This window comes from Neolamprologus multifasciatus, chromosome 5 (genome assembly GCF_963576455.1).
Source record: "Neolamprologus multifasciatus chromosome 5, fNeoMul1.2, whole genome shotgun sequence".
NCBI lineage: Eukaryota > Metazoa > Chordata > Actinopteri > Cichliformes > Cichlidae > Neolamprologus > Neolamprologus multifasciatus.
The window spans coordinates 10,986,882-11,009,696 of record NC_140443.1 but is presented as its reverse complement, the minus strand read 5'-3'; the positions used below and the strand labels follow the sequence as shown (position 1 = coordinate 11,009,696).

The 22,815-nt window shown below is 40.6% G+C and overlaps 1 protein-coding gene across 3 annotated transcripts in view; it reads left to right on the top strand.

Annotated features, from left to right (window-relative positions):
* The window catches only part of LOC146518108 (plasma membrane calcium-transporting ATPase 1-like), a 128,246-nt gene that overhangs the window by 100,417 nt on the left and 5,014 nt on the right, over window positions 1–22,815 (top strand). For 2 of the 3 annotated variants that reach the window (XM_085161173.1, XM_085161171.1), the window contains 7 exons: window positions 850–937; window positions 1,105–1,211; window positions 7,735–7,926; window positions 12,537–12,750; window positions 12,888–13,099; window positions 13,865–13,972; window positions 15,132–15,314. In XM_085161173.1, the coding sequence (XP_085017299.1) occupies window positions 850–937; window positions 1,105–1,211; window positions 7,735–7,926; window positions 12,537–12,750; window positions 12,888–13,099; window positions 13,865–13,972; window positions 15,132–15,314 (1,104 nt within the window). Of the gene's footprint in view, window positions 1–849; window positions 938–1,104; window positions 1,212–7,734; window positions 7,927–12,536; window positions 12,751–12,887; window positions 13,100–13,864; window positions 13,973–15,131; window positions 15,315–19,630; window positions 19,842–22,815 lie in introns of all 3 variants that reach the window. The other variant, XM_085161172.1, reaches the window with a different exon arrangement.

The window sequence follows — 22,815 nt, the reverse complement described above, 5'->3', positions numbered from 1 at the left end:
GAAGCTTTGACCAAAGAATGACTCTGAAATGAACTCAAAATAACCACCAAATTAAGTCAGTATGGCCCAATTAGTCTTTGTTGCTAATGCTAGATTTCCACTAGCCCATTACATCTCTGGTGGCCTAACGGCCCTGAGTTAACCCCCTTCCAAAGGCTTATGTACAAAAGCAGCAAACATTAAGTTTCCTAATGTATCTTATAGCTATCTTATTAGAGCGAGGGAGATGTTGTGTTTGGTAGTGTTTTACCTGTTCAGCTGATACCGTCCACACAGCACTCTTTACAACAGTATCATGTTAAACTGATCTGTCTGCATTAAGCTTATATCAGCTGATTTTGGGGGGTTTGGGAGGTAGAGAGCTTTGTTTACTGATTGTACAGATAGTGAAGCTTAAATTGCTCCTGATGCATCCATCAGTGTGTGAGTGTTTGTGTACATAAGGTGCTGCATGAGTGTGTGTAAATGGATGGATGCAGCTCATAGCATAAAAAGTGCTTTGAGTGCTCAGTAAATCTAGAAAAGCTTATATAACTATCAGTGCAGCCCATTAACCAATTAATCAGTTTAACTCTTAAGAGGTTGGCTGTTTCTCTCACTGCCTGTCCTGGAGTTTTGGACATTGTCTTTATTTGGATAGGACAGACACAGCAAATGGCCTCGAGGCAAATTCAAACACATGCATTAGGTTTATGACATATGCTTTGCTTGCTCTGCCCAGTGAAGTGCTCAGATTTGTCCAGTTAAAGATGAAGCTCCAAGTCCCCATTATTGCTCTGTACCCAACTTTGATGGTTATTTTTATATGCTAGAAAAAGATTATTTGAAACTTAAACATGTCATTTCTAGGTGGAACAAGAGCGTTTGGACAAAGTTTGGCCCAAGCTGCGTGTTCTGGCTCGATCATCACCCACAGACAAACACACTCTGGTCAAAGGTGGGTTTGTTCTGACAGGAGACTGTTGAGCTGCTTTAAATCTGCGTGTAATTGTAAACCTTTAGTCAAGCTGCTGTAAATGGATCTACTTTTTTCCCCCTTCTTTTTTTTGAATGTTCATGCACTCACTAAGACAGAGTTTCTTGTTGTGTCACTCTGCTGATCAGGCATCATCGACAGCACAGTGGGCGAAACCCGACAGGTGGTTGCAGTGACAGGAGACGGTACCAACGACGGCCCCGCCCTCAAGAAAGCTGATGTTGGCTTTGCTATGGTAACCACTTCTTCATTTTTTTTTCCCTCGTCCTTTTCTTCTGTTGCCTTTGTTTCACGGCTCTTCATTGCTTCACTCTTCTGCTACTTAAGTTTCTCTGCATCATTACCTAAAGAAAAAAATAAGCCTTTCAGTTAATTATGTTTCTAATGCAGCCATGAAATAGGTCATTTCTCTAAACGTTATTAACAATAACTCTTCTGTTTAATGCCACGGATTCATTAAGATAGCTGTGAAATGGAATAATAAATCGATAAATGTTGAGTTTGGCTGCATTCAGCACAGTGGGGCCCCACTCTACCACATTGTCACTGCCTTTGTTTTCTACAGATCAACTCACAGAGAGTGAGACTAATGCTATTTCTTTATGTTGTCTGTTTTATCAACCAGAGTGCATGTACTCCGGGGTGCATTTTTGCACATTTTTGAGGGTATTTGGACAGATTTTCTCAAAAATGAAAAAAGAAAAAACTGAAATTACAGTTTAATTAAAGAAGTGATAAGAGCAGAATGTGTTTGAGCAAGAAAGTTAACACTTTTAACTAAAGTTAATAGATAAAAAGACCAACCCAGCCAAAATGAATTGCTAAAATGATTAAAACAAATAAGTAATGGTCACGAAGTGGAAAAAAGTTGAATTAGCTTAACAAAACAGTTGAAACTGTTAGATTGTGCACCCATTTACAAAAACATGTTATGGATAATTATTCATGATGTGAAGCTACAATCCTGAATTATTAAAATCTGGAAATATTAGTTCAACACATGTATGGATAAAAACATTATGGTTTTAGCTAAACAAACTTAATGAAAAAAATACAATGCCTGGTTAAAAATATGTGGAATTTATTAGTTAAATGTAGTTAAAATATTCAGGTAAAAGTAAAAATGAACATTTAGATAGAAAAATATCAAACTCTGTTTCATGGCGAGTGTTTGGCTATCTTATCCCACCTTTCCAGACCTCACAGCACTTCAATTTACAGAGTCAGATATCGCCCCCTTTAAGAATTTTATGATATTACTTCACCTTGAAAATAATCACGAGAAAACGTTTAAAGAGACATCACTAAAATATTTATCTGTAACTGCATATTAGCCACCTAGTTTAATTGTTTCTGGCCTAGCGACATCTTGGCTTTTTAGATATACTATGTCCCTCTGCTGGTAATGCAACTTCAGCATGCCTGTGCATTTCATGCTTTGGAGAAGCAAAGCATGACATACACATGGTGGACCGCCGTGTCTATTACACACTTTGCCCTGATATTAGGTTCATGAGGCTACAGGAGGGTCAGTCTGAGGAAAAGTGGAAAGATGGTATCTCCTTGAAATGCCCTTCCTATAACTCAGACCTTCCCAAAGTGTGGGGCCCGCCCCCTAAGGGGAGCGCAGATCCATAGCAGGGGGGGCGCGGGATGAAAAGGGGGGGGGGGGGGGAACAAAACTCTTGGACACTGCTTGCACAGGGCACCTACAGAAACGCAAAGCAGGAGATGAAGCATCGCTGAATGTTTCCAAACCAACTTCATTCTAAGCCAAAGACTAGAAAATATAGTGAAGTATATCTTCCCTTTGGTTTCACCTGCACAAGTGCCAAGGTAGATCTCCCCTGCAGAATTGCTTTTCCCTTCATCGGGAGCAGCGCTGGGCTGTTTAAATCACGGACAAACAGTATCCCACATTCTTGATTTTTAGTTCACAAACACTTGTTGTAATGACTAACTACTCCTGACATTTTGGAGATATACATACTATACTATACTTTATACAGTAAAGTTACAGTGGGATACAAATAACATCAGGCTGATCCTGCCACGATTTGTTCCCCCGGTTCAAATCACAGACAAACAGTATCCCACAGCTGTTTATGTTTTTAAACCCATTTTGCACAGAGAGGCATTTTTTGAAAAATGTATTGATAGCAATGTTGAATATTATTACTAGAGATGGCACGATACCACTTTTTTATGTCCGATACCGATACCGATATCATAAATTTGGATATCTGCCGATACCGATATGAATCTGATATAGTGTGTTTTTTAATCAACAAAACGTTTTTTTAATATCTTAAAAATAACTTAATATCATAAATTAGTTAGTAGTTTATTTTCTTACTACCTGTAATTTATTGCAGATTACTTGTATTTGCTTAATTTTTTACAAAATGTTTGAGGTGTGAAAGAAACCGCAATGGAGCAAAATATGGGTGTGTGTGGTTGGAGGATGTGTGCGTGCGTGTGCGCGTGCACGCGGGCCGCGAACATTTTTCTTGAAAACAAAGGGGGGCCCAGCAAAAACAGTTTGGGAACCACTGCTATAACTTAATTTCATTATATCAGTACTTTTTTATGATTTAGATAGATATTTCCTCATTAGGTTAATATCCAAGTATATCGGGTTACTGTAATTTATTAGTTTGTTTGTTTTTCTTTCTCTCAAACATCTCATGCTCTGTTTTCATATTCTTTAATTAAATAAACAAAAGCAGAAGAATAACCATAAAGAGGAATCGCACTAGAAAGCTGTATAAGCAGTGGTGACTATGCATATTACTGTTGACCAACTGATTAAAAGAAAGTTGAAAAAATGAAACTGGTAGCTGGAAAAACTAGATAAACAGTTATTATAGTAGCTAAAATTATAAATTAAAAGAAGGAGCTTCTTGGCTAAAAGTGTGACTAGCACTTTATCAAGACACAAATGTGGTAAATTCATAGCTGAAAGTGTGTAATAACAGTTTAAGTAAGTAATGATGTTGAGAAATGCCTGAAAGTGGTCACTAAACTTGAAGAATAGCAATCAAAAGGTAGTGGGTGCGTGGCTGAAACTCCCATTTGAGTTTTATATATGACCGATTACAATCCTCTGGGCGATCTGGGTGTGTTTTATAGATTTAAGTGAAATGACATTTATTAGTTTTTATTTTTTAACAAATTAATTTTCAGACTCCTGAAACTTGAGTTGAGTAATCCATCACATGATGGTTATATTTACTCTGGTAAAAGTATTGTTAATGCACATGACTCGCACATCAATAATAAATGAAACACCTCAAGCAAGTTTCAAGTAGGGAAATTGATTTTTTTTTTTTTTTTTTTTTGAGACAATCAGGAAATACATTTACAACCAGTGGCATGCTGTAAGGAAACACGTCTTGGAAAATGTGCTGCTTTTCAGGATACTTTTGAAAATGGTCAGCAATCGTCATTATTTACAATATTTATAGCTTTCATCCAGGTGGCTTAGAAAGTTGTTACTATGGAAAATGAGAACATGAGACGTCCAAGTTTGGACTTGAGCTCAGTACTAGTGGGAAAATGATCATCTTCCCAGTAGAACTTTTGGAACAAAACATATTGGGGCTTGTGTTTATAGCACAAAGCTAACTTACTAAGGGGAAACATCGCACTCCTTATTTACATCACCTAAAAGTTCAAAAGTTAAAACCATATTTATCTTTGGAGGAAATAAAAAAGAGAAAAATTGCATAAACATGTTTTTGTTTGACATATGTCAAAATATGTCTCAGTAAACTTTCTCCTACAGCCACTCATAAACGTTTGTTTGCTGTGTAAATTCAGTTGTTTTCACTGTCCCAGTTTTATGATTCCCAAGCGCTGCACCTACGTCAGCTCATTTGTTATGTAACACTTTTGACGCACCAGCTGAATCTTCATCATATGTACCTCAAAGTGAAGACTGTTTTAAGTAAACTTGTACAGGAGTTCAGGATGGCAACTGCAACTTGTAAAGTAAATGGTAAATGGCATGTATTTGTATAGCGCTTCACTTAGTCCCTATGGACCCCAAAGTGCTTTATACTACATTCAGTCATCCACCCATTCACACACTGGTGATGGCAAGCTACATTGTAGCCACAGCTGCCCTGGGGCGCACTGACAGAAGCGAGTGTTCCAATTCTGCAGGAAAACCACAGACCTGGCAACCCAGTGCCAAATTGTAGCATTTCTTTGTATCGCGCAAGTTTGTAAAACAGAGACAGCCTGAGTGAAGTGTTTAAAGATTTAAAGGATCCAATTCTGCTGTATTCAAAACTGAATCAATTAACACTGTGGCGTCCTAACTCTTATCTCTAAAGAGTAACACTGAACAGATGATCAGCTGACAACTTGCCACTGTGTATCTGTTTAAAAACAGAATACATGCATGTGGACGAGTTCACAGCTGACTCCTCTGTGTGTTGTTGTGACCTTTATTTACTGGGGAAAGTCATCTGAACATCAGGCTCTCCTGCAGGGTGCTGAGCAGCTGCTGTGCTGTCAAACAATTTGCTGATAGTAGCTACTGTTTCTAAACACATCACAAAAGCAATTTGTGGATTTAAAGCAGTGACCTTTCAGCGCTTATATGTCCCATTTGGAACATTTTCAGTTTCAACTCCAGCGTCCCTGTTCAATTATCGCCTGGTTAGCTGGGAAACTGAAAGCGATTCACCTCCATCTGTTTGAGCGAGTCTGCCTGCGTAGAGAGACACAGCAGCTCAGAACTTCTTTAGAATTGCTGTTTAAGACAAGGCCGACCCTCCTGTATTATTTTTACTTTACTGTCAGTTGAGCAGCATAAAATACTCTCTGTCAAAGCTTTTCAGACTTTAGATGAAAGGAGGTTTAAAAATTAAACATCCAGCTGGCGGATTGTTCGCATCTAGAGGAGATGAGAAAGAACCCAACAATAAGTCGTCGCTTTAACCATAGTGAAGCTGAACAGCTGGACTTTCTCCTTGTACCTGTCATACTGCTCTGCCGTTACAACCTCGGCAGCATGATTCCACTGCGCTTGTACCCTGCGGATGAGCTAGGAAGCAGTAACATTAAACTAAACAGAAAGATAATCATTTATCCATCTCTGAGGAAACTGCGGGCGCTCCAGTTCAACATTTTGGTGTTAGATGAGCTTCAGTAAACCAGAGTTCTCTTGGTCACAGCTGAGATGTTTATGCACAATTAGTTAGTCACGGTTCCAAGGCTTTTTAGGTTGTGACTACTGGGACACATTAAGGTAAAGCAATGTGTTATCTGTGACCGCTTACCACAGTTGGTCTATCTGAGTGGTGATCAGTCAAGCATTGGAAGAAGATGGCAGTAAATGTGGAATTTGTATAGCAGAAATACTTGTCGTTTCTGTCTTCTTACCTTATTAATCACTTTACAGTCCCTCAGATTTATGTGTTGTGCACTTTGGGGATCTATAAGTGCGAGTCTGAGAGGCAGTTTAGTACAAAGCCAGGCTGATGTTTTGACTTGGTCTCCACAGTTTTAGAGCCTCAGTTAGCTTGTTGGCCGTCTTGTTATATGGAGGTTGTCAGGATTGTCAAGTCAACTCAGATTTATTCATAAACACAGAAGTAGCAGCTGCGGATGAAAGTGCTGTACTACTAATAGAATAAAGTGACCATAAAGTAATAGACCAATAATAATATGCCACAGGAAGCCATATTATTTATTGGATAACTGCATGAAAAGTGCTCCAAAAGGCACCAAAGTGACAAACACAGCTGAGAGGGCCGGTTTCATTAATTAATTTCGCTAACGGTAGCATTTTTAAGCATGTTCAGTGTCCAGTGTAACAATAAAATCCTGAGTTTTCAGTTGTTTGGTGTAGCCTGCTTGTAAAACTCAGCACTGTCTTACACCGGTCTCTGCTTTGTGTTCCAGCAAAGACAAATTGCTGCAAGTTTTGCTTTGGTTGATGTTCAAGTATGTGATCAATGTCGTGTCCACGGTATCTAAAGTGTTTTCTTTCTTTTGGACCGCTTTATCTGAGCAAATCGCTCTTCAGCCGTGATCCCGAGCATCTTCCGTTTCTGTCTTTGTTCAACAGTTTTTGTCTTTGTACATTATGTTTAAGGCAAACTGCGCAGTCTTTATGTAAAATCACATAGCCTGTGACAAAAAATCTGAAAAATCAGATTGGAAGAGAGTGCCAGACTTTAGTCTTTTACATTATAGGTCTTGTAGTGCTCAAGGGGGAAGCCTGGTTATTGTAAACATTATCTTCATGACTGAAGTTGGGCATTTGAACACAGGACCTATGAGCATTGAATGGATTTTGGAGCCAATCGACTTTTTGGAGGAACGATTTGAAATTACCTTAAGCATCAATAAACAGCAGCAGGCCCACACCTGGTGCTTGGGATGGTAATTTACGAGCAGTGTTTTAAACATGAGGAGGAAAATAGAAGAATTGTCATTTTGTACCCGGAGATGTCATTTGACTGAAATCTAAAAAATAAAACTGTAGTTTGTGTCTCTTCCAGTACTTTATGACTCTAACTCACCACCCTAGCTCCAAATACACCGTTTCTCACAGATTCAGATATTTAGAACTTTTTCATAAATACCATAAAAATACAAAAATGTATCTATACGAAAGTTTCGATGAACACTTTTTAGCAGAGTTGATTCATTGCTTGTGTGGATCTTGTGTGAACAGAGTTTCCGTATTTGTTGGTTTGCTCTTATTCAAGGACTAATGATGCCTCTCTGCTTCCTTTCAGGGAATCGCCGGCACAGATGTGGCCAAAGAGGCATCTGACATCATCCTGACTGACGACAACTTCACCAGTATTGTCAAGGCCGTCATGTGGGGGAGGAACGTCTACGACAGCATCTCCAAGTTCCTGCAGTTCCAGCTGACCGTCAATGTGGTGGCTGTGATTGTGGCGTTCACAGGCGCCTGCATCACACAGGTAAATCGCTTATGTCTGAAATTACAGCTCATTTAGCACACCAGTTTGAGTCTGAATAACAACAGACGGCTCAGTGGAACCTCCTGAATATGAGCTGAAAAAGCTGGAACGAACACGTGAAATGAGAATTAAAAAAAAAAATCTCACATAATGTCTGTAACTACATTGTTTTCACACAACCCAAAAAGAAAAGGACGTCACTATCGCTGGATTTTTCAAAATCTTCTGTCTAAATTCAGTCTCACAGTTTGATATTGTTTGCTTGTGTTTATATAAAAAAAAAAGAAGTTTAGAGTACAAGTGGGCAGAAAAAACTGCGGATGTTCTATTTTTGGTTGTGTTTGTGTGCGTGTGTGTCATCACTCTGTCTGTAAAAATGATAGCTTGAAAAGGGGTGTAGTGTGGGGTCATGGAAGCAATCCATTTAAATTTGGCTTCGATCCACCAAAGTCTTAAAGGTGTATTTATTGTGGTGAACACAATAAAAAAAAAATACAATTCTAGTAAGAACTGCCCAGAGAGTGAGTTGTTTGGCAAAGGTTTGTGTGCTCAGTGTGCTTCTTCTTCGCAGTGTTTTGCTTTAGATTTTTTGTTTCCAAACATCATTTCAAATTTTCACATATATGTTAATAGCAGTTTGTGAATGCCACAACCAAAAAGCAGAGTACCAGTGTGGCTGAATCTTAATGTCAGGTGTCAGATTTGAAGCACATACATACAGTGGCTTTCAAAAGTAATCGGCCCCCTTGAACTTTTCCACATTTTGTCACATTACAGCCACAAACATGAATCAATTTTATTGGAATTCCACGTGAAAGACCAATACAAAGTGGTGTACATGTGAGAAGTGGAACGAAAATCATACATGATTCCAAACATTTTTTACAAATGGAGTGTGCGTAATTATTCAGCCCCCTGAGTCAATACTTTGTAGAACCACCTTTTGCTGCAATTACAGCTGCCAGTCTTTTAGGGTTTGTCTCTACCAGCTTTGCACATCTAGAGACTGAAATCTTTGCCCATTCTTCTTTGCAAAACAGCTCCAGCTCAGTCAGATTAGATGGACAGCGTTTGTGAACAGCAGTTTTCAGATCTTGCCACAGATTCTCGATTGGATTTAGATCTGGACTTTGACTGGGCCATTCTAACACATGGATATGTTTTGTTTTAAACCATTCCATTGTTGCCCTGGCTTTATGTTTAGGGTTGTTGTCCTGCTGGAAGGTGAACCTCCGCCCCAGTCTCAAGTCTTTTGCAGACTCCAAGAGGTTTTCTTCCAAGTTTGCCCTGTATTTGGCTCCATCCATCTTCCCATCAACAGTATTTGGGGGTTGTTCTTGATAAGACTCTGTCCTTTGAGTCACATCTTGCTGCTACAGTGAAAAAGGTTCAACAAAGACTGTACTTTTTAAGGAGGTTGAGAGGTTTCAATGTTTCATTTGAAATGATGACTCTTTTTTTTATAAAGGTTTTATTAAATCTGTTTTAACTTTCTGTATCATTACTTGGTACGGTAATATGTCCCTGAATAATAAGACCAGACTTAACAACCTGGTTGTTAAGTCAGTTGTTGTTGCTGGTCCTGTTGTGCTCAGATCATCCTCTCTCTAATGATTTTCAACTGCTTCCATCAGGTCGTCGTTATAAAGTACCTGCAGTGAAGACAAAGAGACATAGATTGTCTTTTGTACCTACTGCTGTTATCATAGTTAATAACACTAAACCATAAGTGTTGTTGCCATTGCACATTGTACTTTTTTGATGAAAAATCTAGGTTGTTTTCTCAGGCTTATATTATATTATATTATTTTGGAGTGTGTATGTGATGTGTTGGTTGTCTGTTTGTTTGTACGGACATACTGCAAATCAATTTCCTGTTAGGGACAATAAAGTTACCAATAATAACTGACCAGCTTCCCTGTCCGTGCTGAAGAGAAGCACCCCCAGAGCATGATGCTGCCACCACCATATTTGACAGTGGGGATGGTGTGTTCAGAGTGATGTGCAGTGCTAGTTTTCCGCCACACATAGCGTTTTGCATTTTGGCCAAAAAGTTCCATTTTGGTCTCATCTGACCAGAGCACCTTCTTCCACATGTTTGCTGTGTCCCCCACATGGCTTGTGGCAAACAGGACTTCTTATGGTTTTCTGTTAACAATGGCTTTCTTCTTGCCACTCTTCCATAAAGGCCAACTTTGTGCAGTGCACGACTAATAGTTGTCCTATGGACAGATTCCCCCACCTGAGCTGTAGATCTCTGCAGCTCGTCCAGAGTCACCATGGGCCTCTTGGCTGCATTTCTGATCAGCGCTCTCCTTGTTCGGCCTGTGAGTTTAGGTGGACGGCCTTGTCCTGGTAGGTTTACAGTTGTGCCATACTCCTTCCATTTCTGAATGATCGCTTGAACAGTGCTCCATGGGATGTTCAAGGCTTGGGAAATCTTTTTGTAGCCTAGGCCTGCTTTAAATTTCTCAATAACTTTATCCCTGACCTGTCGGGTGTGTTCTTTGGACTTCATGGTGTTGTTGCTCCCAATATTCTCTTAGACAACCTCTGAGGCCGTCACAGAGCAGCTGTATTTGTACTGACATTAGATTACACACAGGTGCACTCTATTTAGTCATTAGCACTCATCAGGCAATGTCTATGGACAACTGACTGCACTCAAACCAAAGGGGGCTGAATAATTACACACACCCCACTTTGCAGTTATTTATTTGTAAAAAAAATGTTTGGAATCATGTATGATTTTCGTTCCACTTCTCGCGTGTACACCACTTTGTATTGGTCTTTCACGTGGAATTCCAATAAAATTGATTCATGGTTGTGGCTGTAATGTGACAAAATGTGGAAAAGTTCAAGGGGGCCGAATACTTTTGCAAGCCACTGTATGTTCACTATAGCAGCTGCTAGCATTTGTGCTACAGTATCTCTAATCAGTGATCAATGAATCACATGCTTTTGAATGTATAGATTTTAAAAGGTTTTGAATGTAAAACTATTTAAAACTATAAAACTATATTTCTATTTGCGTATAAACAGCGTGTGAAATTGTGTTTGTGTCGTTGCTGGTTTTCATCTCAAACTCAGAAACAGCAAAAACATCGCCTTCACTTATACTTTTGATTAACTCCTGTTTTGATTCGATTTTGAGGCTGGCTGGTGTGTTTGATGTACCTTGTCGCACGCTGTGGAAACATCTTTAAATCTCTGCTTGATAAAATATCCATAGAAACAAAGAGTAATTTGTGATTTCGATATGACCGTCTCAGTGCTGCGAGGAGGCGAGTTGGCCGTGTCACATTTTCTTTGTTTCATAATGTGCCTGTAATCAGAAAGCTGAACCCCTGACACAATAAAGAAGAAAGTCTTGGGGCTGTGTATTAATTGAAAGGCTCACAGCTGGCAAGACCAGATAACTAACTCGACTACAGAGCGAAGAACACAAAGTAGGCTAAGATTCAGCCTGAAACCATGGCAACACGTCACCGTCATAATCCTGAAATATAACGGGGGACTCAGCAGGTCTGTGGTCTCTGTGCTGTGATTTTGCTCACTGATCATCAGGCGCTCGGTCTCTGTTAGTGCACGGAAAAGATCATTAAAAGGCGATTTATGTGTTTGGTGTGTGTACAGAGGAACAGAGGCAGGACCCAGAGGCGTAAACTGGGTTTTAGAAGTGGAAGGGGTGCTTTGAAATGTGTGTGTACTTTTTTTCCTCATTTTTTTTTTATGCAGTTAAATTACTCATTTGATGTTAGACGCACTAAGATTAAATCAGTTCTTACAGTATGGTTCTCACAGTGACAGCAGTATAAAACCTGCCCGTATATTTGTTTCCTAACAATGCAATCCTAACAATATGTGGAAGTTCAGATATAACCATAGACACCATGTGAAAAATGGGATGTGTCCACCATGAGGTCCCTGAACCTTCTTAAACAATAACTTATGTATCAGTGGCAACATTTTTTGAATCTCAGAGATTCCATATTTGTTCCAGACAGCAGGCCACTCGTTGCCCTGTGCCATGTCAGAGCATGCTCCCTGAATGATCAGTTCTTCTCAGCATCTCAGCTCCTCTGTCAGTAGTGGTCACACTGTCCTCTCACATGTTTTATAGGTTTGTTATTTACCGTGTGTGTTACTGTGTCATTGAGAAAGCATTGGAGTTCAGTCATCTAGTAAGAATACACATTTATACTACATTCGAGTCCAACTGAACTCGAACTGAAGTCCATCTTTTCAAGCAGGTGGCATTTAACAGGGTCTTTTGATCACGAGATACCTTTACAAAATTTGAAACCAGTCACACCATTCCAGTTGTCACAATAAGGAAAATTAGACCAAAACAGTTTCTCATGCTGTAAACGTGGGAATTTCAAAGCTGTAGTTTGCTGGTCTGCAAGAGGTCCACAAACAGACCCAACCAGGAGCACAAACTGGGAGTAGACATGGTGCAATTGCAGAAAAACATTTTAAAGATCATAAAGATTTTTTTTTTTGTATGTTTCCCTGTTGTTTGGTTGCTGAATCATATTTGTATTCTGTTATATCCCTGATGTTATATTCTCTTCTCGTAAATTAAACTCCTACTCCTTCTCCAAAAGGACTCTCCCCTGAAAGCTGTCCAGATGCTCTGGGTCAACCTCATCATGGACACTCTGGCATCTCTCGCTCTTGCCACGGAGCCGCCCACTGAGTCTCTGCTGCTACGTAAACCCTACGGTCGGGACAAGCCCCTCATCTCCAGGACCATGATGAAGAACATACTTGGCCATGCTGTGTACCAGCTCGTCATCATCTTTACCCTGCTCTTCGCTGGTGAGTCTGACTCCATCCAAGTTGGGTGTAAACCTGGTTCTGCAGTAATGCATTGATACTAAGACGCTGATGTTTGTTAATCATTGTCGAAACAGTTGAGATACATTTTTGGGGTATTTTCCTTCATCTTTTATCAGGTGAGAACTTTTTCGACATTGACAGTGGGCGAAACACTCCCTTGCACTCCCCACCATCAGAGCACTACACCATCGTGTTCAACGTGTTCGTCATGATGCAGCTCTTCAACGAAATCAATGCCAGGAAGATCCACGGAGAGAGGAACGTGTTCGAAGGTGTCTACAGGAACCCTATCTTCTGCAGCGTTGTACTGGGGACCTTCGCTCTGCAGGTAACACCTTCAACATCCTTTAGTGCTACCAAGGTTTTCCTGTTATGTTACTGCTGAGTCTGGATGGATTCATGGTCTCAGTAGCTGCAGCTGCATTTTTGCTGCACATAATTTGGTTACATTTAAAAGTGTTTAGCTGAAACCTGATTGGTTTTTTTTACTAAATTAGAAATGTTAAGAAGACATCAGCACATCAGGTTAAGACCTTAACAGTAGGACTGGTGGTACGATGAATCACACACATCCAAAATGTTGACCAAAAACAGGTGGAAGATCACGAGATGAGCAGTTGCCTGTGCTGTGTGGGGGACAAAGTGTCAAAAGGTTGACAATAGAAAGGTGGTGGTCGTGTTGATTCTGTAGTTAGCTGGCTAATGATTACAGTAAATGACAGAGAAGGTATTGGCAACTTAACTAACACCGCACCTCGGTATTATTTAAAAAGTAGTGCCCAAATGGCGAAAAACCTTAGTATTTAATAATAAGTTGTTGTTTCTGTCTCTTTTGGGTGCCAGTGGTCAGTGCAGGTGTCACTGATTCTCCCACCTGTAACACTGAAACTTGGAGTTTCCCCAGTTATCCTGTCATCTCATTTATTTGCCTTAACATTAGCATTGGACTAATGTATGAGTAAAAGTATTACCAATCTCACACTATAGAATAGTCTAACATAACTTTGTTAAACCACCAGATCTGCCGACTAAAAGTTTACTATTATTGCTCCGTTCACACGGCTGACATGCCGCTTGCTTGTTTCCTTCCCAGATCGTCATTGTTCAGTTTGGAGGAAAGCCGTTCTCCTGCACAGCTCTGACCATCGACCAGTGGCTGTGGTGCGTTTTCATCGGCGTGGGAGAGCTGCTGTGGGGACAGGTGAGACAAAAACCTCAAGTGCACAAACAGCTGAGCAGAACAAACACCAGCCCGAGCTGTGAGAATAAGCAGCGTGTACCCAGGAGCTGATGAAGAGGTGGATATGTGAGGTTTATGGCAGAAAACCGTTGCCTGTCACACTCGCGCTGCTGCGGTGTTGCCATCACGACCATCGCCATGGTAATGAGCTCAGCACATGAAAGCTATGCGACTCCTGTTTACGAGGGCCGAGGGAAAACAAACCCGGCGTGTCAGCGCCTCTGTGGACGCGCACGAACACGCCATCACACGCATGATCCTGTTAGCATGCAAACACACAGAAAAACTGTTCAGTCATAGCTAGCCTGCTGGGTTCAGGTGGAGGGCAGAGAGACAGACATATGCTGACAGAAACAGACTCATCTGAAGTCTGTGATTTATTTAAGAGGTAAAAACACCTTTTGTTTCTAACAGAGAGAGAGAGAGGAGGGTGACGGAGATGTAAAAAGCTGAGGTGAGCTTCAGCAGGATGCTGGGTGTCTCTCCGCTCTCTTTTAACAACCATGAACAGATAGTTCACCAGCAGAAGGAAAAATAATGATTGCATAACCAAGTTACAAGTTAATTGTGCTTCATTAGTTTTTGTATATTATGTTTTAAAATTGAGGTCAAATCAAGCTTCAGTGCAGCTTTAGCAACATTTTGCTTGTTAGTAAAAAAAAAAAAAATGAAAGCGCTGAAAAGTAATGAGTTCATTTGTTAGCTTTTTATCTTTTAAAATAAATTTGTCAAACTTTACTCAAATACTTCTTACAACCTCTTAGACCTTAGTCCTGTTGTCTCACATGTCTTGGTCCCAGATTGGGAAAGCACCCTGCACACCCTGCTTTTTGTCTATTTTCGAGTCATTATACACTACACATATTAACACGTGAATTATTAACTTGTGAGGACTTTAATCAGTCACACTCCAAAGGATCCTACATTTCCCATAATGCTGTTCTCATACATCTTTTAAACTCGTCCTGTAGCACAGGCTGTCTTTATATATTTATAAAACGTTTTATTAGTTTGACCATCGATGTGTTATTGGATATTGTCAGCTGTTTTCATCTGCTGATTTGCCGTAAACACCACCAGATCTGATCTGCTGACAATGGTTTTTTTCTCTCAACCTCAGCTGATCTCGGCCATCCCCACACACCACTTGAAGTTCCTGAAGGAGGCCGGTCACGGTATCACAAAGGAGGAGATTCCCGAGGAGGAGCTGAACGAAGGCACGGATGAGATCGACCACGCCGAGATGGAGCTGAGGAGAGGCCAGATTCTCTGGTTCAGAGGTCTGAACCGCATCCAGACACAGGTATGCTCGCCTCGGCTCCTCGACATGTCTAACCTTATCACCTACTGCAGGTTACTTCTGTTATCAGTTTCCCCCTTTGATGGCAACGGCTGAGGGCTTGTTTTGTTTTTGGTCTATTGTCTTATCTGAATTGTTGTTTGAGAGGCATTCTCTCATCAAGATGACAAAGAGAGACTTTAATAAAAATATTTTTTTCCAGCAGACACCTGAATGCATCACAATCGATGGAATCCAACAGCCGGGTCTATTTTTCATCTGGTTCACAATCAACAAATTCCTTACCAAAGTTTTTATTTCAGATCTCTCGAACATCATTTGTGTTTTTCAAGCAGAACATCACCTCAAGCATCGGCTTATCACCACTGGTGACCAGCCAGACTCTGTTGCAAAACGGCACGTTCACTTTCATTCAACATAAAATGCTCTACACATTTTCTGCGCTCTCACAGTACAATACATCTTTTTTCTTATTGATGTTCTCTTCTCGTTGCAAGAAAAGAAAAAATGACCTTTTTTCAGATACATGGAAATCTCCTTACCATCTCTTAGTGACATAGACAGTAAGTGGTAAACTGCATCAAACTGCTTTACGGTGAAATTAACAGCTGGAGGGTGTAAAAAAAATCTTTGAAGTCAAGCTGACCGCCGCTTAGGAGAAAAAATATATACAGAAAGCACAGTATCTACATTTAACGAGTGCGTGGAGCTGTGCTGCAAAGCCTGATTGGCTCTGCAAACTTTCCATGTGGAGCCTCTAAACTCTGTCAGCATCCATCTCAGATCAGACGCCAAATGAAGCCTGTAGAGTCTTTATCATATGTATACTGTACAATATAGTGCAGTCAACCAGAACTCTCGATAAAAGTTTACCGTAGCTGTATCTCCGACTGCAGCTTCATGTCGGCACCTCTGTGACACACACTGTTAGATAAAACTGTGTGTCTGTGTGTGTGTGTGTGTGTGTGTGTGTGGAATCGAACTGAAGATTAAACACACACACTCAACTGCATGTTGTCCTGTCAATTTCACACTCTGCTGCAGAGCTTCGGCACAGAACCACTTTATTAAAAAACAGAAATTAAAGATGGCTACAGCGGCAGAAACCTTCCTGAGTACTTTAATTAGTCAGTAAATTAATCAGTCATGTCAGCAAGCGTGTCTCCATCCACCTGTTTCCATCCGGACTTTCAATTCCTGTGTAACCTTAGGGAAACCACAAGAAATTAAAAAGTCACGCTTTTTGAAAAAGTTACTGATTAAATAATAACAAAACCAGATTTAGTGAGCAAATCTTTAGGAACAGTTCTGAAAGACCGCAAGGTTGACCCAAATACAGAATCACGGAGACAGACAGGCAGAAAGGGTAAAGAGAAAGTTAGTTTAGAAAACCTGCAGCACAATTAGGCTGGTTAGTCCAAAAAAAAGCACTGAATCTAAAACATGGGGTGAATCTAAGGAAGACTGAGGAACAAGAGGAAGTTGAAAATGCAATAGCCTGGCAAAGACTGATTGAAATTCAGACAGCAAGGAAGAGAGAGGGGTTAAAAAGAAAGCAATAAGACGCAATCAAACCAATAACATGGGTCAGGGGATAAAAAAGTCACAAAATAAACCACAAAGTAAACAAAAAGAGCGACCGAGAGCAAAAAAAGCACGAAGGACAAAGAAAAAACAAGAGTTAACACTCCTCTAATCAGAGGAAGAGATAAACCTGGATTTTAAAACACAAATGCTATCATCTTTTTCTTCCATCAGAATTGGAGAGTAAGTGTTATTAGTGAATTATTATGTCAGTAAACTAACTTCATGCTACATTGCATTTGGATAGAAATCTAGCTGGTGTTCTTACTAGTGGCTGTTCTCGTACGCTGGAACTTGTCTGTGTTATCCTCCTCCTACAGGACAGCTCACTGAGCTTTAGCATGTCCACGGGCAGTTCCATTCAGTCTCTGTGGGCTTCATTAGCCTCCATGCTAACGCCCACTTACAGTAACAGCAGCCATCGCTCTGCTCCCACGCGCACACACATGGAGTCAGCGAGGTCAGGTGTTTTCCTCTTACCAGTGGGCTTGCTTGTACTTACTGAGGCCAGAGGGTAACCAGGTCTGAAATAATAATAGCGAATTTTTTCTGGTTTGTCGTCTTGAGTTTCTCAGTTTGACCTCTGCAGAAACACTGACTCTCTGCTTCTTCACTCAATTCTGTAACTGACAGAAAATAAGACTTCATTTTAAACCAGACCTCTTCCAAATAAAACACCAAAACAAATAAGTGTAGCTTCTTAATCCAGAGCTCTGGTGCTTCTCCATCATTTGTCCTTTTTATTATTGTGTTATACATTATACCTTGATTAAAACAGCAGGTGATGGCCAAAGTGTTCAACAGCTGTTCAGAAAAAAACTGGAAAGTAGACTAGTAAACATCCAAAATACACTATCTATCACACAAACAGACTAAAACTGTAAGAATACAAATGAATTATTTAGTAAGTCGGTGGTTTCATATAGGAACTGTAGGAAAATCTGGTAATATCAAATTTAATAAATGATACTTCATTTAAAACGTGCCTGTTTTGCATGAAGCGAAAACAAAACCATAACCATCGATGTGTTACCGGTGAGCTGGTAAATGTCTAGAGGTTAAAATGCTCATTCATCACATAATCTGATTGAAAGCTTCAGAGCGGGTACAAATGAACAGGCGAGGGCAAGTGTGATTTCAGGTGGAGTGGAAAACCCTGATCCACGTGTGCGGTTTACGATAATCTTCACCCGGTCCATGTAAATCGGTGTCGTGAAAGGCGGATGTTTCTCCTCCACTTCTCTCTGTCTGCCATCGGATCTGCTGTACAGAACTGAGGACGCTCTCCTTTTTCCCTTTGTGGCTGTGTATCTGTAATATCAGTGTGTTGTCCTCTCGGGATGGGAGGATGGGAGGAAGCGGGGATGGAGAGGGAGGCGACGAAAGGCTGCAAGCTAATTAGGTTCTTATCTCTCCACGCTCCTCTTCCTGTCCTCTTCCTCTCTAATCCTGGTGGGCAGTGTTGTGCCGCTCAACGCCTCAACAGTCAGACACAGTGGGGGAATAATTGCTACATGCAGCACCTCGCTGCAGAAACTTTCAGTCATTCCAAATGACACTTTTCTCTTTCTCCTGTCTCAGCTCTCTCTCTCTCAGAGTGCCGTAAGCCTGATTCAAAAGCTCTTTATTCACTGTTCCGTTTCTTTCTTCATCCCTTCGTTCTGTCAGAGGATTTTCACATTTTGACACTAACTAAATGACAGCTCTCAAACTTCTCCTTGCTGTTACAACTTCTCCTCTGTCCTGATCTCTTTCTCATCTTTGTTTCTCCTTCATATTCTAGTGTCTCTACCTGCTAAAAGTGTCAGTAGCTCAGTTTTTCTGTATTGCAGCAGCACAGATAAGGACTGCAGAGGTTATCCAACTGCAAGATTTGATATTTTATTTTGCTTTTTCTTTAACAAATGTACTAAATATGCAAGAAATACCTCAATGGAAAATCAGAAAGTTTCTTACTGCCATAATGTCCATTTGTTTTCTTTCAGTAAAACTAACTGTTGAATTGAAATGCTGGATACAGTCTGTTCAGTGTGGGGACAGTATGATACCCAGCTTCTGGCAGAGAAGCGTTCCATGATTCACAATTCAAAATCATCCATTATTTGAAACTTTGCAAAGTTTAAAATGACCATCCAGCATCGATGTATACATACATGACAGAAAATAAAGAAAGGATCCACTTAATAAAATCAGTCTATTTCATCGGCACTGATCTTGATGAATGAAATGAAATATTAGTTGGTTTTGATCAGATGATTTTTTTACAGTTTTGCTCTCTGTGGTTGGATGATTAATTCAAGTCAGTATGAGAGGGAAAGGCTCAGAATCTGTGCCAACTTTCTTTGAAAACATAGCGTCACCCTTTTGTCAGGACAATTTTAAATCTTACCACTGAATGTGTGACATATTCAGACTGATACAATCCCAGTCACACTGTTAGCAGCAAAGAATGACATAGATGAGTCTCATCGTAGATTGATGCACAACATTTTATCAGCTAATGCCATTGCACCGTTTCCTGCCAGCTAACACTAAATGTAAACTACCCTGAAATTGAGTAATTTAATCAGATGTGCTTGTCTTCATCGCTGTACTTGCGCTACCTCTTCTTTACGTCCGAATGAATTAAAAGGTCAGACTGCACTGTCTCTAACCTCTGCAGAAGTCTGTTCCTCTGTGCTGTCTTCTTGCTCTCTCTGCTCTCTAACTGTGTGTTGTGGCTGTCCTTCCTTCAGATGGATGTGGTCTATACCTTCCAGACGAGCCAGGCGGCGGTGCCCGGTGCCCTGCGCCGCCAGCCGTCCGTCGTCAGCCAGCACAATGACGCCACTGCTGCCAAAACTCTCTCTAGCCCCACCCACATAGGGCTTAGCTCCTCCTCCTCTCTCACCAACTCGGGTGGGGCTCTGCCCCCCGCTGCTGCTGCTTCCTCCTCCACTGCAGGCAGTGAGTCGGTGACTGGAGGCCAGCTAACAGCACGCTCCACCAGGCTGGACTCTGTCTTTTTTTTCCTCTGTTTGAACGTTGCATGACTTACCGACACTGAAGCCATTGCACTGCTGCTGTCGTAACCGGGTGTCTGCACGCCCTGAACTAATCTGGAATTTTTCATGTGAAGAGGGTGTCTAGGCTATTTATTAACTGGAAGTGGTAGAATTGGGAATAGCCCACTGCAGGGTAGCAGTAAAGATAATGCAATTATTGAACCTGTGCTCACTAAATAGAAACTTTTCTTTCTTTTCTACTTTCCTTCCTTCACAAGGAGCATAGCTTAGAAAGCTCTTCTAATCACACTCGTGGCTAAGTTGTATTGTCTACCGCAGCTTTACAATAAAAGCCCCCCAAAGGTTTGGTGGAGAGCTTTAAATGTAAACCAGCAGCGAGGTGAAAAAGCTCTGTTTGCAATTGCTGCAATTAAAACTGTAAATAAAGCTGTGATGCTGCTGCTGAAATCTATAAGTAAACAAGTTTGAAGATGTGAGTATAGTAAGAGCTGAACATCACAAGATATTAAAAAGCAGATTTGGAGAAAAAGTGAACATCTTTAAAGCTTGCTAATTAGCTTCATGTTAACCTACTTCATTCGAACAGTGGTGCGAGTGAGAAACAAAGGTTTAAGATTCTTTTAGATGATTTGTTGCAGCATTCAGATGTTTCTTTCATTCAGTTCAGCATTTCTAGAACATTCAAACATTTTCAGCTCTATTGTACAGAAGAAATTACACTGAATGTGTTTTATTAAATCTTTTTAAAGTGTTCAGTACGTACATTACGGCTTTGAATAGACACCAGTGTGAACTGCAGTTTGACTGTAAAAGCCAGAGAAAAAAGTACTGAGAGAGCCTGCAGACAACCTGATCTGTTTCCATCTCTCTGCTTCTATGTGCTGTCCACTTCACCTTCCTGTGCTTTTATATTCATCTTTTTTTCTTGTTATTACTTACATCACTTCCATCCTGCATGAAGAATTAAACTCTCTCCATGCATCTATTAACCCATGATGAGACTTGGTGCCTGACAAGTCACTAAAGGCACGTGTGACCTACTAGAAGAGAAAGAGACGATGAATCGCTCTCATTTCCCCGTCCCATTTTCTTTGTTGCTTTTTCCCCCTCTATTTCTCTGAGGCAACATCCTGGTCATCGAGATAATTTTATGAGTTAATCCTGTGTAGGGTTAAATCTGTCAGGCTGAGCAAGTCTCCCTCGTGGTTTAACAGCCGAGAGCTTTTTAACTTGTGAGCTTTGTGTATGCACGAGTGTTTGTGGTTGTTGCATGCATGCTCTAAGCTGCAGAGCTCAGCCTGCAGCTCTCTTGTGGTTCAGTAATAGAGAGCTTTGAACTGCAGGGTTATTAATTATAATGAAGAGTGTCTACTGGTGCGTATAAATCAGTGTGATCAGCTGCAGCCTCTGCGGATTCATCACACAGAAAACGACTTTAGGCCGAGAGAGGAGAGCAGGCCGAGGACAAAACGATTCTCACTCGGAACGTGATTAGAAATGCTTAACAGTGAGATTGTGTTTGTTATGTGTGTGGTGTTTACTGGGGTCGGGGATCGGCTGAAATATTTCGGTATTCCCGCTGACGCCATCATCGTAAAACATGCCCTCCAACCAGCAGTGACCCCAGAAAGTCAGTTTGCTGCAGGACAGTTAGTTTATGGTATTTATATCTTATTTGCATAGACAAGATCATGCATTGAGGTTAAATCATAGCCAGATTCAGATTAGACCTCCCAGTCACAAGCCTCCAGATTTCACTTTCCCAGGTAAACGCTGAGAACTTCAGATGGTGCAGCTTCCAACAATAAGGCCAAGAACTGGAGTGGCTACAAACTGCAGTCGGAGCCCGTTTTTCGACTCAAAGTTACCCTTTCATCCACTGGGGAAAACTTTTAACACACAGGAACCGACTCAGGAGGATAAAATTTAATATTAATTGTTGGTTTTAGTGGCAAAAATGGTTTTATTACACTTTTGTGGAATGCGAACACTGCTGTCACAGTTTAAAATTTTTACAAATCTTTACATCAAAAGAAAAATCATCCAATGAGTCTCTTAGAAGAAAATGTTTGGGGGTTTTTAGGCCACTGTTGCTGTCACTGTTACATTGTGGGACATTCCTGTTAATTAAACCTTCTTTGTAGACAAAGAAGTTGAATCCGATCCAGGTTTTTCCACTTTGGGACTATAATCATGCGAGGCGATGTTGTATTGCCTGAACCTGAACCCACCCCCCACCCCCACCCCCCGTCACTCATTGTCTTTACTGGACATATTTATTAATTAGTTATTAATTGGAAACATATTTTTGGTTTGTGATTTCAGGCTGCCCAGTGCAGGGAAGCGCTGTGATTGGTTCATGCAGGCATGTTGTCAGGCAACATGTTCTGTTGGCTGAGCACATAATTTCAGTGTCACCGAGATTGCGAATGAAGAAAATTCAAATAATTCAATTAGTTTTGTAAACTAAGGTTTACAAAATACCCATTGGCTTTAAAAATAATACAAATTTACTGAAACTGAAATTTTAATCAGCTATTTAAGCACCATACAAATAAAGACGCTTCTGTGTTCGTGATTATGCCTTTTTCCCCCTGCAGTATAATTTTTATTTAACAAAACTTGTCATCTAAAACTGGGCAGCAGAATAAGAATTTTGTCTAAACAAATAGCTCCACAGATGCATTTCATACTGTGCTTTTTTTAAGGTTCAGTTTAGGAATTCATTCTCAGAGACTGATCTCTTACAAATGTAACGAAAAACTTGTCCTTACGAGCATGTGTTTTTGAGTCATTTTGGGTGATCTCTCATCAGGTATGAGATCACGAAGGCTGGGTGAATCAAAACCATTCACACCCTTTACTGTATTATGTAGTATGAGTGCGTTTGTCCTGGTGTTAGCCCCTGCTTTCCA